General features: G+C 41.1%; 1 protein-coding gene across 4 annotated transcripts in view; it reads left to right on the forward strand.

The window, feature by feature from the left end:
* Positions 1–2,596: 2,596 nt before the first annotated feature.
* Positions 2,597–15,447, forward strand: part of mpripa (myosin phosphatase Rho interacting protein a) — a 52,424-nt gene continuing 39,573 nt past the window's right edge. For all 4 annotated transcript variants that reach the window (XM_071907290.2, XM_071907289.2, XM_078290744.1 and 1 more), the window contains exons 1-3: positions 2,597–3,446; positions 6,289–6,366; positions 9,645–9,710. In XM_071907290.2, coding sequence (XP_071763391.2) covers positions 3,327–3,446; positions 6,289–6,366; positions 9,645–9,710 — 264 coding nt within the window. In that variant the 5' untranslated portion in view covers positions 2,597–3,326. The remainder of the gene's footprint in view (positions 3,447–6,288; positions 6,367–9,644; positions 9,711–15,447) is intronic.

The raw sequence follows: 15,447 nt of genomic DNA on the forward strand, positions 1-15,447 counted from the left end.
AACTGATAATCAACACCTTGAGGCCATTTCCCGGTTATAAATACACTATGTTTCAGCACAACATTGTGAATAAAGCAAATTTTTGAGAATTGTGTATTTCTGTATCACTAAAATATCGCTCAAAATGCTTTATTGTTTTGTTTTTTTATTTGGCACCATGACTAATCTGTGGCAAACACAATTCTGAAGCACTTTGTGACCTCTGGTTTTATAAGTGCCTATATCAATAAAGTCTTACTTAATTACAATTAGATCATTGTATAGGCTATATTTTACCATGACAATGTTCTCCTGGCACATCACATTTCAAAAATGTCAATTAAAATATTATGCCTATTGGCAGTTGAGCATTTACAAGATGACGTGTCTGTTTTGAGCACAACTGTCTCTGCAGTTTTGGAGTTTTTGGGACATCAATTAAGAAACTGAAATACAGTTATTTTTCACTTCATGTGGACTTCAAAGAACCAACCCATAAAGACAGACATTCTTCATCTTGTTATCTACTGGGGACTCGGCATAGATATTACCTCTTTCATGTTTACTGCTCTCTGTATATTTTGCTTTAGTGGCAAAAGACAATCAGCAATGAATACACATTGTTAAAAAAATGTCATCTTGACTTTGAAGTAGCTGAAATTATAGTCCACCTTTCCTGCTCTCCTCTTGTGACAAACTTTTAGAGCCTCGAGGCAAAAATCAGGAGACAGCATAGCTTAAAATCAACTGCTGCGAGGCAGACAGCAAGTGAAGGAAAACCAAACTGCACATTCAGGGTTCCCACACTCATTTGCCAATTCCAAAACTTTTCCATGACTTTTCCATAACTTCATGCCAAATTTTCATTACTGTATTCCTGCAGTGCAATGAGCAAAGCAACCTTTATTAGACTGTTGTGAAACGTTAAATGTGGATTACAAATCAAAATAAATGTAACCGTAAGATCATCTAAATGTGAGTCTATGAGTGTAGATTTGGTACAATCTCAGACATATTCTACTTGTTTAAGTACAATGCAAAGCATCACATTTTGCATAACATTTTGCATAAAATCACAACACTGTATACTTAACATCACACCAAGATTGTAGGTTCACTCCTAAATCTAGCCAAATGCTTGGGAAACCATCAACCTCATCATCATACATATAGATTCCCACCTGATCTGGCTCTGACAAGGTTTTGTACAACAGAAAGTAGGCTATGACTTGTTTCCATTCTCTGAGCACACTGCTCCTGGATTGAGAACATCTTGGACCCAGACAGTGGAAATGTCAGACCAACAGATGGTGCACTGGAGCCTGGAATCAAAAACCTTGACCAGGAAAGCTTGAGGTAACTTTTTGCTTTCCATTTTTAACACAAGCACCTGCCAGATGTCCTTTAAGCTTCGGTATTTAATGAAGAGCCATCTCTGTTGTACTGTAAATCCAACATCTACATTTGAGGCATATTTGTGCTCACTGGTTTCTTCCTAAGGATCATGAAGTAGCCTCAAAGTTCCCTTAGGATCCTCTCTGCAGCTGAATACATGAGCCCCAATAACAAGATAGATTGGATAATGTAAGCAATAGCAATAAAGTCATCATAAAATGTGTTTGATGCTATATTCATGCTGTGCCTCTGTTATTTTATGCATCTGCTTTTATTACATGTATTCAGCTTATAGTGCAATTTCCAAGTGTATGATTGCAAAGTGTGTCATGCAATTCAATAATGTAGGTATGGCTTCAAATATAACATGAAATTGATATAGCTTAGTTGCCATTTATGAGTTTGTAAATGTCCTCTCCTTTAATGGCCAAAATGGCTTGTCAATTTGATGAAACAATTTGATGCAATGAAGGAATGAGAGACGGTATCTGTGCAGTTTGTGCATTGAAAAGGCTGTATCCTTTTGCTTTCACAATACTTCATAAGAGGTCAAAGAACTGAATATGTTGCAGGCTGTGGTTTTCAGCAAGTCATTCCCCAGCAATTAAAATAAAGCCCCATACAAGCTATGTCATTTATAGAGTTTGAGAATCACAGTTTTGACTACAGATTTTGCAACCAATTGTTCCCTGCTGAAAAGGGGTTTTATATGCCAAGGCAAGTGTTTTGACAGCTGTTTATCTTTCTTTGTTAGCTTGTCCTGTTATTGTGGATTTAGAATAAAAGTAGCAAACCCAAAAACACCAAACCAAACAAAGGTTACAGAAATAACATGTATAAAAAAAACAAGGGAAATGGTGAATACATGTAGGCCTACCCTAGATTTTTTTTCCTTCTGTTTGGAATGAGGAATATGAAACTCATCCTAAACTGGATCCACACAGTTATCTACCCGGAAGTTAGTTTTTGTTGTCATGGCTCTTTAAAGCCCACCTACCTTGAGCCAAAGTAGTGGAGATTTTTTTGAGGTTTTCTATTGGACATATAACAACATGGCCTCGTTTTGTGGGCGTGTGGATGTTTCTGTTTGGTCGACGTTACTGCTACTCACCTCTTCCCTCTCTCCCAGCGCCGCCTCGTCCCTCCACCGACTGGATGTCCGGCCCACGGATTTTCACGAAAACATCAACCGTAGAATGCGTTTCAGTGCGAGTTAACATGGGTGCTACGACGTACGGGACCTAACGCCATGGACCCAACGGCATGACTACCGACTCGATGGCGTTTCGAAAGTTGGATAACGGCGACTGGTCCTGAAGAATAACATTACAAGCGTGAAACGGATTTAACGGAAAGGAATCCTATGTCACTTGTTTGAGAGAGAGAGAGAGCGCGAGAGGCGAAAGTGAACTCCCTTGGCAACGTTAGTGCCGTTCTGCCTGACGGAGGCTGATGACGGGACCGTTGCAGTGAGCTCGAGGCCGGGAATGTCACCTGTGAAACGTCGTAATGTCCACATCTCGGTGGAGAACGTAAACAAGAAAAAAAAAGAAAACAGGACTGTACAACTGTCTGCGCTTTCGTCGACTTATCTGACAACTTCTTGGTAGACATATTCTTGGAAGTGGGATTTTTAAAAAAAAGTTAGAAGCCCAACGTTAGCCGAAGTGTGGGAGGCAACCCCTCGCGCAAGATGAGTATTATCGATATTACTTAACGTTAGGTTCTTCACCGCCGTAGTGGTGAGATTCCAGGTAACAGCCTTGGCAGGTGGACAAAGTGCCGTATTTACTGGACTATTTGCTCCATTCTTCGGATGGTTTTGCTCTAGAAAGTTGTTTTGTCATATTTTGACATCAGCAAATTGATTCCAGCCCATTTGAACGGAGGAATTGAGCACTTTTTTTTCTTTGAGCAGTTATTTTCATCAAGTGTCTCTTTATAAATCAATCATGTCCTCTAAAGACAATCCCTGTCGGAAATTTCAAGCCAACATTTTCAACAAAAGTAAATGTCAGAACTGCTTTAAACCCAGAGAATCGCATTTGCTGAACGACGAAGATTTAAATCAGGTAAATAGAAATAGTGACTTTGTTTTATTGTTGTTAACATGTAGTATATGGTAATTGATATTTGTGATATTGTCCACACTAACCACATTTTCTCCCAATGGAAAACCCAGTTTGACATGTACGCTTCAAACAGTTTGTAATGTGTCAAACATAGGCCAAGTACAAAGGTTAGGTTAATTGAACATAATTGGTTTCCAGCCCAAGGGCGCGTATTGACCTTAATTCATGCAGATATAGGCCTCCGTCCAACTGCCTGTCATGTTATATGCACAGTAACTGAGTTTGTTGAATCTGCTGGGTTAGGCTATATCTTGGTGAAAATATTCAAAAGTTGCCATAATGTCATAAACAGAAGCTTATTGCTTGAAAGGCCCTTTTGGCATTTCCCCTCGCTCAGTTTTCTTTGCCACTCTCTTATACTTATGAATGTTATAATCTCTCCTATGCCCAAGTCAAACTAAGTTTTGAAGGCACTGAGGATAGGAAGCTTTTGATGAAGTCATATTATACCACTGAACCATTATTTTATACTAAGTACTTAAATAGAGATCTGTCAGTAACACACACTGGGCTGTGATGTGGGTATTCGCAGGTTGTGAATTGCAGCATCAGGTCACATTGAACTCATTCGGCCTCTATGGTGACTATGCCTTTTGTTAAGCTGTTTAATGGACAGGTCACCTGGTTTCACCACTCTGTGGGGTTTGACAGCTAATATGAATGACACACACATATAAACCGAAAGAAAAGATTATTTTATGATGAATGTGAGGATAAAGCCTCTGGAGCTGGTAATGTGTATCAAGCAAGTTGGGTGAGGATTCAGCAGTGAACACACACATTTTCCTGTAACATCTTCCATCATAACCAACGGCTTCTCTGCAGGAGTGGAAATAGACTTGAGGTTTATCGTCTTTCCCACTGGAATTTCTGACCCAAAGGCTATCAAGCTTATCCTCTGATGACTACACTCAGTGAAAGGTTATCATTTGCCAGAGACTGCAGACTCGAGACATGCCTGACATGTTGCTCATTATTGAGAAAGGCCTACTACACACGAGATACTCTGGGCCTGTGAATCTCATTCCAAGCATATTTTCAGCCAGAACTTTTGTAATTCCTTTAGTATTTGCCCTCCTCCCCACCCACTCACCACTGCAAGGCCCACGCTCTCACTGCAGTATTACATAGTCATTATGATGGGAGGGAATGGGGGGGGATGTCGGTTGCGAAATGAACACAGACAAACACACTCAAATGACTGCGTTTAACCATTGAAGGGTAAAAACTGACCTAGATCCATCTCGTCTATCCCCCCTCGCAGGAGAACTTGCCATTGGGCCTCCTGTCTGGCCATGTGAGGAGAGATGGGCCATTTTTTTTCCCCAAACCCTGCTCAGTCTCACTTTTTCTCTTTGTGTTTTAAACTCATTTTCCACAGGCATAGAGGTATTTAAAGCCCCAATGTCAGTCTGACTCCCTCTCATCCTCCCAAAACGTACTGCCCTTTCCACTGTACAGTCCCATTATCAAATAATTTAGCTTAATCCCATCTGTCAGGCATGATCCCTGAAATCGACACATTTAACCCTTGCTGTGTGCCGAAATGTATCAATATTTAAAGGATAATTCTAGATATTTTCAACCTGGGCCTTATTTCCCTAGTTTTTGTTATCATGACGATTGATTGTGTTCAAATTTTGTCCCTTAAATAGGTAAGTATGTAAGGGAAAACAATTCCCAGGTTGAAAATAACTGGAATTATCCTTTAAATACAATAGCTTTCCGACTTAGACTAAGAGTTTGTCTGAACATTTTTAAAAAATATTCTTCTAAAGATGGATGTTTCTTGTACAAAAATGCTCACAAACTCTTGGATGTCCAAGGTTTTTTGGTGGATGTTTGACATGGGATTCCATATTCCTGTTACGTCATTTTGTTTATCAAGTCACTCACCTGAGAAATGTGCTGTTCTCCCTGTAATCAAAGTGAAAGTGGATTTATGTTGGATTAGAAATGGCTTTACAGGGGCTGAAGTTATGACTGTAATCAAAACCACTGATAGAGGGACATGGAGGTGCCAGGCTGTTGTAAATGTCAAAGCTTTTGGATTTTATTTGTAGGCTACTGTTCCATGACCATGGGACTGAAATGGAATTATGTGAGGTAATTAGTTTGTTAATCTGTTTAGCTGTAGGTAAGATTTGTTTAGTCTGAACATATTTAGTAGAGTTGGTGCTCCTGCTGCAATTGTGCAGGCTACTAGTATGACTAAAATTGTGTGTACCTGTACTATAAAAATTCGTGCCAGGTGGCATTTCATTAGAGTCAACCTTCCGTTCTCAGTACAAGAGGTTTGAATTGCAAATCTCAAGCCAGACAAGTTCTTGGTCCCTGCATTACTTCTCTCTCTTACCTCTCGTCTTCTGTTTTTCTTCCTCTCCTCTTGCTTCTTGCCCCCTCCACCCACCAACCCACCCACTTAGGGGATCAGAGAGAAAATCACGTGTGTTAGCCTTTCCTTTTTTCCTCGGCGGCATGGTGCGCTGGAATACAGCCAGCTGGAGAGTGTAGCTTAGCCGCAGCTGACTCAAAGCAGCTAGCTAATCTGACCAATATACATACTATCCTGAAGTTGAACTAAAATGGGTTTGTGTCAGTATTACACCATGTGATATTAGGCCACAGTTTATATACTGTCGGCTAGCCTGCAGTCGTTTCACAGACGCTGTTATTTAGAAACAATTAGGAAGTGCATAATTGAACTATTGATCTGTTTGTTAATGTTTCTGTTTTAAGTATTTGCTTTCAACACACTGTAAATGTGTTTTCTCCCCACTAGGCAAAACCAATATATGGAGGATGGTTGCTGCTGGCGCCTGAGGGAACAAATTTTGACAATCCCTTACACAGATCTCGGGTAAGTGGGTTCACAACCTTTGCTGGGATTGAAATGAATTACATTCAGACATGAGCACTTTAATCTCTTCACCTCTTTTTGAATACTATTAATTTTCCTTGTGGTAGAGCTAGGCTACTTGAAAACAAGATGGTATTCTTTTAAAAGAACAACTTCATTTGATCCATAGTCTGCAACTTTAACTTCTATCCTGAGTTGCCCTTTGTGTTCTTTGACCTGTGTCACATGGTAGCTGCAGTTCTTACTATTTGCATTAACCTGCTTAGGGTGGGGATGGGTGGGGTTTAGCCCATCGGGACAGTTCAGATAGTGTCAGGTAAGTTGACAAAGACGGAAGAATATTCTAAATTGACTTTCATACACTTTCCTGTGATTGTTTATACTTGCTGGTATGTGGCAATAGCCTCACCTGGCAGTGAAGTGTAGTTAAAAAAATAATGTAAAAAGTCTTTGTAAATGCTGTTTGACTCAGGTCTGATCCCTTTCAAAGAATACTGAATAGGAACACATAGCAGTGTAACTACTTGTGTTGTGACAAATAGAAAATTGAACTTGGTAACATTGAGTTTATAGTTTACATGTAGGGGAGGAGCTTGTTTAAAAATATATTGAAATATTATGTTATTTGATTTTAAAATTTCATGAGTTATAATACTATAGCCTAAATTATGTAATTTTCAACAGATTTGGGGAAAAGGGAGATGTGCTAAACTGCATTACCAAAGTTACTCAACACGGCTGCAGTTCTAATTTATACCCAACAACAAAAATCAGTTGTTGTAGAATTATGCATTGACATTGAACTTGACATAACATGGGTAACTGCAGACAATTTCAACTAGATTGAAAGCATGAGAATTTACCCATCTAGAGTCATTGGGAGAGTAAAATTATCTTGACAGTTAGTAAATCAAGAACCTAGCTTGTGGCTTTTTTACCATCATAAAATGTTGTGCAGCTTTTGCCGCCTCATTGGGTTTGTTCATACATGGAGTTAACCTTAACAAAGAGCCCATGTTGCTGGATGGTAATTTGATGACTGACTGGTAACCTTAGGTATTTAAATATGGAGCATGAAATTACAACATGGTGTGTTAGCAAGTCTGAAATGAGCCATGGAGGCAATAAAATTGCTACCAAAGAACATAACCACAATATTGCCAGCTGGTAAGTCATGAAATGACTAAAAAGTCCAAATGGGTTACATTGCTGGTGCATAATGTGTTAACTGGGTTTTTCTGCAGAGTATTCTTGTTGTCTTCCACACTCTCTCCACTGTATGTAGCAGCAGATTGCAGCTGAACAGTAGGCCTGGTTGCTGTGGCTCCTGAAGCTGCGTCATGGAGTGGGCAGCTTCCTGTGGGAGGCTTGGTCCTTTATCAGAAGAAGCCCCTTTCTCAGGCAGTAATGAGCATAATATTGACTTTATTTCACAAAACCTGCTCCCCTGGCGTAGTGTGGCGGGAGCCTCCCTCTGTTGCACCGCTTCCTGTATCAGCTCCCAGATGATATTGTGGTGGAGCATCCCAAAGAGGAGTAGGGAGGATGTGGGGGAGGAGAAGGAAAAGTCCCAGTTCTCACAGCCCCACTGATGGCTTCCATATGGGCCAGGGGAAAACATCTCTGGAGCCTTGAACTCGACTACTGTCAACAGTCCGCTCACACTTTGACTTCGTCACTTACATGTTCTGTCTATTCTGACATTCAACTTCTCACTGTGGGGTAGGTGATTGGTGCTCTGTTGCATAGTGCTGAGGTAAGCATGTTGGTCAGGTTTGGACTGACTGAAAAATAAATGACATAGAGAAAGAGCTGATGACTTGGTTGAGTCATGTGAAGGGTAACAGTTGCTCTGGGTGTTTTAGGTCCTCTTTGGTCTAAGATTTTGGTCTGTGGCTCTATTCTGTTCTGTCCATGAACAACACTGCAGAGAGGGTTGGGAGTCTAACAGATTTTTTCAGCGGCCCCTTGTGAGTTTCAGATCCCCTTTTAATGGCATCTATCGATAAGAGTATGATGACCCTCTAACATGTCCTCTGTAGAGGAGGCTTATCTGCAACCCTATTCAGACCTCCTGATGCCTTGTAGGTTACAAAGCACTTCTCAATATTTTATGGATCGGTCTCGGTAGGAAACAGAGCCAAGAAACTTAACACTGAGACAAAACGGTGCATTAAGGAAGGAGGGGACAATGGAGGGGCGATCTAGCCAACGAGAAAGGAGATCGATGGAAACGGTCACCATATCATATGTTCAAAAATTGGCAAAAATGTAATTCTAACCAAGGGATAAATTGACCTCCTTGTGTGTTGGATTTTACCTTGCAATTTATCAATACTATAGACCTTAATCATCCTCAGGAGGCTCGGGTCCATACGTATTATACACTACTTGTGTTTTGGCTAAACACTGACATCATACTGTTAGGTATCAGTTCAGGGTTCTGTTGGTTTTATCCTGTAAGAGAGAGATTTGCTAATCATTTAGCTTGTTAATATTATCAGAAGTGTGTTTCTGTGTACTGCTGTGAAATGGCTTCACTGCTTCTAGTAGGCCTATGTTGTTTTTGTGCTATAATTCAACTGGGGCTTCAAGAGCAGCTGCAGATTTGTCTTGTTTTCTGTTCTTACCCATTGCTCTCACATACAGTTTTGAAAAAAATTCAGCTTGAGTGGATGATTGATCTCTTGATTGAAGCATAGGGATAGAATGTAGTCCAACTGGCCTTAAGGCCTTGTTATGTGGCATATGCTGAAAGTGTGCCAGCATATTGGTTGCTACTGCATGGCACATTTTACCCAAAGGCTTGGCATGTGTGTGTGCGCATGTGCGTGTGCGTGTGCGTGCGTGTGTGTGTGTGTGTGTGTGAGTTGGCCCAGTCTTTACTCTGGGATGTGGAGTGTGCTGAGTCAGTCATCTGCAGCATTCATCTCTGGAGAAGATGGATACTATTGCATACTATGCATATACGACTCCAAGATTTTACATCGGAAAGTTTAGAGTGGTTTCTGTTAATAATAAATTCCTGTTTTTATAAACTGAATGTCTCTCCATGCATCTTAAGATCATTTGTTCAAACTGTCATGGCTAAAAATAGGCTAGTGCTTAATAAACAACAGTTGCCAAACCAAAATAGTGGCACATTTTTTCATATTGCTTCATCCTGTATAAATTGCCATATCATGCAATGCACTGTAATGACTGACATTGAAACTGAAATGATTCATGTGACCATATGGGCATATGACTAACTTTAGAACTTCTTTTTTTCCGTGCAGAAATGGCAGAGGAGGTTCTTCATCCTTTACGAGCATGGCTTGCTCCGCTATGCTCTGGACGAGATGGTGAGTGAAAACTTCCTCCCAATTGGCTGCTGGCTTTTTGTTTGCTCTGGGTAATAATAATGTCTGAAAGGTTTTCACCGTCGAATGATTTACTATATAATACGTCCCACGACAGTTAAGTGGCCATTTTGACTGTAGGAAAAAATCAGATTTTATAGTTGTTCATGTCTGTTTATGAAAAGAATAACTCATAGTGAATGGTTTACAGCTTAAGATATACATCAAAGGAAGCAAGTGGCACCTTCTTAAGAACTCATTTACAGACTCTAAACATTGGAAAGGTTTGACTGTTTAGATTGTGTTGTGCAAGTGTGAATTTTGACATGTCTATTATGTTTCCCCATGTATGTAAGTACATCAATTATTGTTATTAGTATTTTTCCATTCTTCTGAGGCATACCTGGAATGTGTGATGGGCTCACTGCCACAGCACCAGGCTTTCACCACGCTGTCAGCAACAGTGCTGTCCTGCATAACGCCGAGCATGTTGCTAATGTGCTAAACACCAAACTAACTAGCACAGCAGTGTCAGAAGGAATGAAATGACACCACATGTTGCTGATACTGTAAGTCATGTGAGCAGGGCTGTGTGTGTTTCCTGAAGTGGCTAACACACTCATTGTGCAAGAGAGAAAAACTGGAAAAACCACTTAATGCTAGATAGATTCAAGTCTTCAGTATGATCTTGATGTTTGTAATTGGGTGTCTGTGCAATGCGTAAAAGCATAATGTTTTTTTGTTTTTTTTATAGTGTTAATGTTTTGCTAGGCCACTTTTTTTTTAACACTATCATCCAATTTATTGCTGATTCTTTTTACAGTGTTATGTGCTGCTGAATGTGGGCACACTGAATATTGATCGGCCCAAACTAATGCTACCCAACAGCTTTTTTCTAAACGTGGGTTGTTTTTTGAAGCGAGAGGTGAAAACAGCAAGTGGATGAAACAGCACATGGCTTGTTGCATTTGACTCATTCATATGCAGTGTTCTCTAGCAGGGGAGAGAGATGCTGAGAGCTCTTATGTAAAAGAAGCAGTAGGTACAGGGATTTTTGTGTTTTTTTTGTGTGGGTGGGGGTCTGCATTCCTTGTGCAGACATTTGCCACATATTGAATAGGTAGGCTATTCTTTGCATAGTGCACCCAAGAGCAGGGAAGATTTCTCCTAACCACAGAGGTATTCATACCCTAGTGGTACTAAATGTGATGAGAAATATTATACTGTGCATAATGTCTTCTTCAAATTGGAGTCCACTGTATCTGTGTGAGACATTGGTAGAGGATGACGACTCCAGAAGGACAGAGACAGGAGCATGATGTGTGTACAGTGAGAGCTGAAGGAAAGAGGAGGAGGATGTCCTCCTTCCATTCACTATCCTCTGTGCGTGTCACTCTTCATCTTTTCATCTCCTTTCTGAAAGGAGGATCAAAGGGAGGGGGGGTTAGCGAAGGTCTAGAGCTGAAAATATCAAGTGGCACTAAATATAGAACCTCAATTGTCACACCAAGTACATCAGAATAATTGTTTGCTGTTGAATAAACAGCTGCACAAACTTGGCTAAGTGGCATGCCTATCTGGTATTGGTCTCTTGGTGGACGAACAAAGAGGTGAAACTGATATTTGGTGCACTAGATAGCCTTGATTAGAGCCTTTTGAGTTGTTATAGTGCTATTGCTTAGGGCTAGAGTGTGTGTGGGTGGTACAAATTGAGATGACATTGTACATAGCGCATAATGTCTTCTTTGTCACTTTTCGGGACAGTACAGGTCATTATGTAAAAATGCATCTCTAGAACTGACAGTGTGTGTGTATGTTCTGCATATGTATTGACACACTCCTACAGGCCTAATCAGACTCTAGGTCTGGAAGACTCAGTTGGAGTGCTTAGACTCGACTAGGGCTGAAACGATTCCTCGAGAAACTCGAGTAACTCGATTACTAAAAATCATCGATGCAAATTCTTTGCATCGAAGCTTTGTTTAATCCATATAACTATATACACACTCAGTGTTTCGCACGGATGATTATTACTGTTGCACAACGCGCTGGAGAAAGAGAGAGAAAATAGCGAGGGGCGAAGAGAAGAGACAGGCCAGAGAAAACGACAGAAAGTGTCCAAAGTTTCGGATCCAGTGTTGCCAACTTGGCAACTTTGTCGCTAGACTTAGCGACTTTTCAGACCCCCCTGGCGACTTTATTTCTCAAAAGCGACTAGCGACAAATCTGCCGACTTTTTCTGACCATGGGAAGCAATGTTAATGTGTTGAATCCCAAAGCATTTGGCAATAAATTGGTTCGGCTGATGCCGGTTTTCTCTACTTGCTTGTCTAATCCAGAGAGGTCTGACGATCACAGCGCTTCCCACACACAGCGTTGCTCCTTCCCTCTGCTGAGAGCAGGGACTGTAGGATAGGGTCCACTTGTAATTGCTACCGGCGTACGCCGAAACTGGCCCGGGTGGGCGGAGTCAGCACTTAATATTAAAACGGGATGAGATGAAGGCTAGTAAAGAATGCACGTTAATTATGGCTATATGTAATGGCTAGTTAAGAACGTAAATCAATATGGTGGCTAGTTATGATGTCCCTAAGTTAGCTAAGTTTTGCTCAAGAAAATAACCACAGAAAATAAAATGCTGCAGTCAATTTGTGAAAGCCTGAGCTTCATTCATGTTATTATTATGATAGTCACACACATACACACACACACACACACACACACACACACACACACACACACACACACACACACACACACACCTACTCCCCTCACAGTGATGCATAAAATACCCCAGAAAGCAAAATATCAGGTGGTGTAAGTAGCAATTGGAGCCTAAAATGCACCAGTCCAATACAGCAGGTATATTCAGTTTAGTTTGATTGCAGTGAGTAGGGTCAGCAGGTGTAGGGCAACCCTTCAACATAGTAAATAAATGTATATTAGCCAGTCTTATGAACTTGTATGATATTTAGGCCTAGTAATAAATATCAATAATAATAATTATTTCACCTCGTTTTCAGTAAATCACAGTGTCGTATGGACAGCTTCGTGCGGACAGCTTTTCTCTTTTGTATATTTACTATTGCTCTTTAATAAAGCAAAAGTATTTCTTATCCGATTACTCGATTAATCGATGGAATAATCGGTAGAATACTCGATTACTAAAATAATCGATAGCTGCAGCCCTAGACTCGACCCTCTCCATATCAAGTCCAGGCAACGAACTCCTGATGACAAATGCCAAAGCAACACACCGCTCAACACAAAGCAAAGACTTAGCCTGCAGTTTTACAGTCATATCTTCATGATTCTTCGCATAAAACACCCCACCCCACATCTTTGGTACGCAGTTTTTGTTGTCAAACCAGAACCTGCTGCCTTTTTAAATGAGAACTGATTTTCTTTCATGGGAAGCCAGCTGTAAGTTGCTAATGAATAACATCTTATTGGGGGGGGGGGGATCTCATTGGTTGATGGGTAGAAATGCAGAGAGACCAGAGACGAGGTCCTTTGAACTCTAGGCCTGGTCCCTGGTGGTAGCCTTTTGTGTCCCTAACCCTCCACCGCCAGTTCACTGAGATAAAAGGCAATTCCAGACTCATAGTACATTACAGGCTCTATTTGACCCCAAGGTTAACATTATACAAGCATTAAAACCTTTGTGACTAGTGTTACAATTATATACTTATACTGGTATTAGATTGGGCTGATAGTGAAACAGTGTTTGAATATCAGATGATATTTAATTAGATGCCGAGAGCCAGGTATGACATGTCAGTGATCAAAGCCAAGCGGCTTGTTTTTCTGCATTCTTTTTCAAACAATGGATCCTAGATCTCTCTGTGACTTCACAATCATTGCAATGTGTAATTTTTGTCCACTGATGCCAAACCTATGACCTAAACCTATATTGTTCAATTAAAGTAAGGTATCAGATTAATAGAGTGTATTGGATGATGCTTAGATTTTAACCCTTGGAATCACTACTGCTAGTGAAAGTGTTATTGGTACATCCCTATTGTTGACACAAATTTGACCGACAGTGATGTATTTCATGCAGTATGCAATTGCATATAATTCAAGATGTTCAGTGCAAGATGCATTGTAGCTTCAAACAACATTAAATATTTAAGAGAATGGCATTAAGATCAATTTAAATGCAGTATTGTAAACAAAATCAGGTCAAATCTCACGACTGTCAGTTTTAGCCAATATAAAAGAATAGGCTACAACATTGCTCCAGCCCACATCAGAGCCCCCATCTGAGAGCTCTGGGTTGGGGTTATAGATGAGAAGGTGCCCCTCTGTTTTCCTCCCAGCCTAGTTTTATGGCTCTGGTGTCTTGGCTCTAACTAGACCCAGATGGGCTGCGGTCCCAACCTGCAGGATGTGGCACGGCTCTGGGGGAGAGGAATGGGTTAGCGAGGGCCTGGGAGAGATCACAATCCTCTGAGCCATCTTTTGGGGTTGCCCACCTAGGGTGAACACCCAGCACGACACACCACTGCCACCATTTTCTGCTAAGGGCAGTGGTGGCTTTGAAGAGAGGTTATGTGCGAGAACCAAATGTGAAAGAGGATGAGGAGAGAGAATGTAGCAGCAGTGAGGGAGCAGAGATAAAGAGAGGATGTGTTGTCAGTGATTGGAAGGATAGGGAAGAAGGATAGAGAGAGGCCGAGTGAATGGCCAGAACATGTTGGCCTACATAGAACATGTGCTGCCATGCAAAGCTAATGCGTCAGTACAGCTTTAGTGGATTGTTCTTGGCATAGGCCTCCAAAGAAAGGAGTTGTAACTTATTGTATCAGAGCCGCTTTATTGAATTTTAGCATTGTATTATTTATATACATCTGGTAATATATTTACTATATTTTCTTGAGTCGTATCAATTCAGATATTAATATCTACAGTATCTGTTGAACCTACAGGCTAGATTTTCCCAGAGGAAGCCAGCACGAAGTTATTTCAGGCGAGCGTTGCCAAGGCAACATGTTTTTGTCTCTTTGTCCAACAGCAGTTGACCATGGCATGCGTAACATGGGACATGGAGACATTCTCTGTTTTGTTGAGAGCTCTCGCTGTCTCTCCCCTGACTGTAGGGGTACAGGACAGAACAATCTGGAAGCAAAGCACATGAGTGTGTGGGCTGAGGTTGTCTGTAGGCTCAGTCGTATGGTGAGCAAGCCATTCTACAGTAGCTGTAGAAAAACATCAAACACAGCATTGTAACAAATGAGAGCAAGGCAGTATAGGACAGAGAGTTCTAGTCCCTTTTTGTGCTGAGCCGCACAAGTTTCTGACTGTGTGTGTGTGTGTGTGTGTGTGTATGTGGGAGTGAGTGAATGCACCTGGGACTGAGAGTGCTTGACTGCAGAGGCCGTGTCAGGAACAGGTGTTGCAAGGTTGGAGAAGCCTCAGGGTTTCAGACAGGAAGCTGGTTCTGTGGTCACCTGAACAGGGGGCTGATTTGACTAAGCACTGCTGAGAAGTAGTGGTCTTGCAATCATTTAGAGGTGGACAAAAAGTCGTATGAACAAATGTTGTACGCACAATGTTCATTTTGTTTCAGTGATGTGAGAAACATACACACACACACAATCCATTATCACCCAGTGGTGAGGGCAGGTAGGTGGGTGTAAAGAAGAACTCTCCAGCCCCACAAAGCCCCTCTGATGACATCAGTGCGAGTTAAAATGCTCAACACCCACTCTCTAATAACTGCTTCGCTATGCGGTCC

The sequence above is a fragment of the Centroberyx gerrardi genome, chromosome 20, assembly GCF_048128805.1.
Source record: "Centroberyx gerrardi isolate f3 chromosome 20, fCenGer3.hap1.cur.20231027, whole genome shotgun sequence".
In the NCBI taxonomy this organism is placed as follows: Eukaryota; Metazoa; Chordata; class Actinopteri; order Beryciformes; family Berycidae; genus Centroberyx; species Centroberyx gerrardi.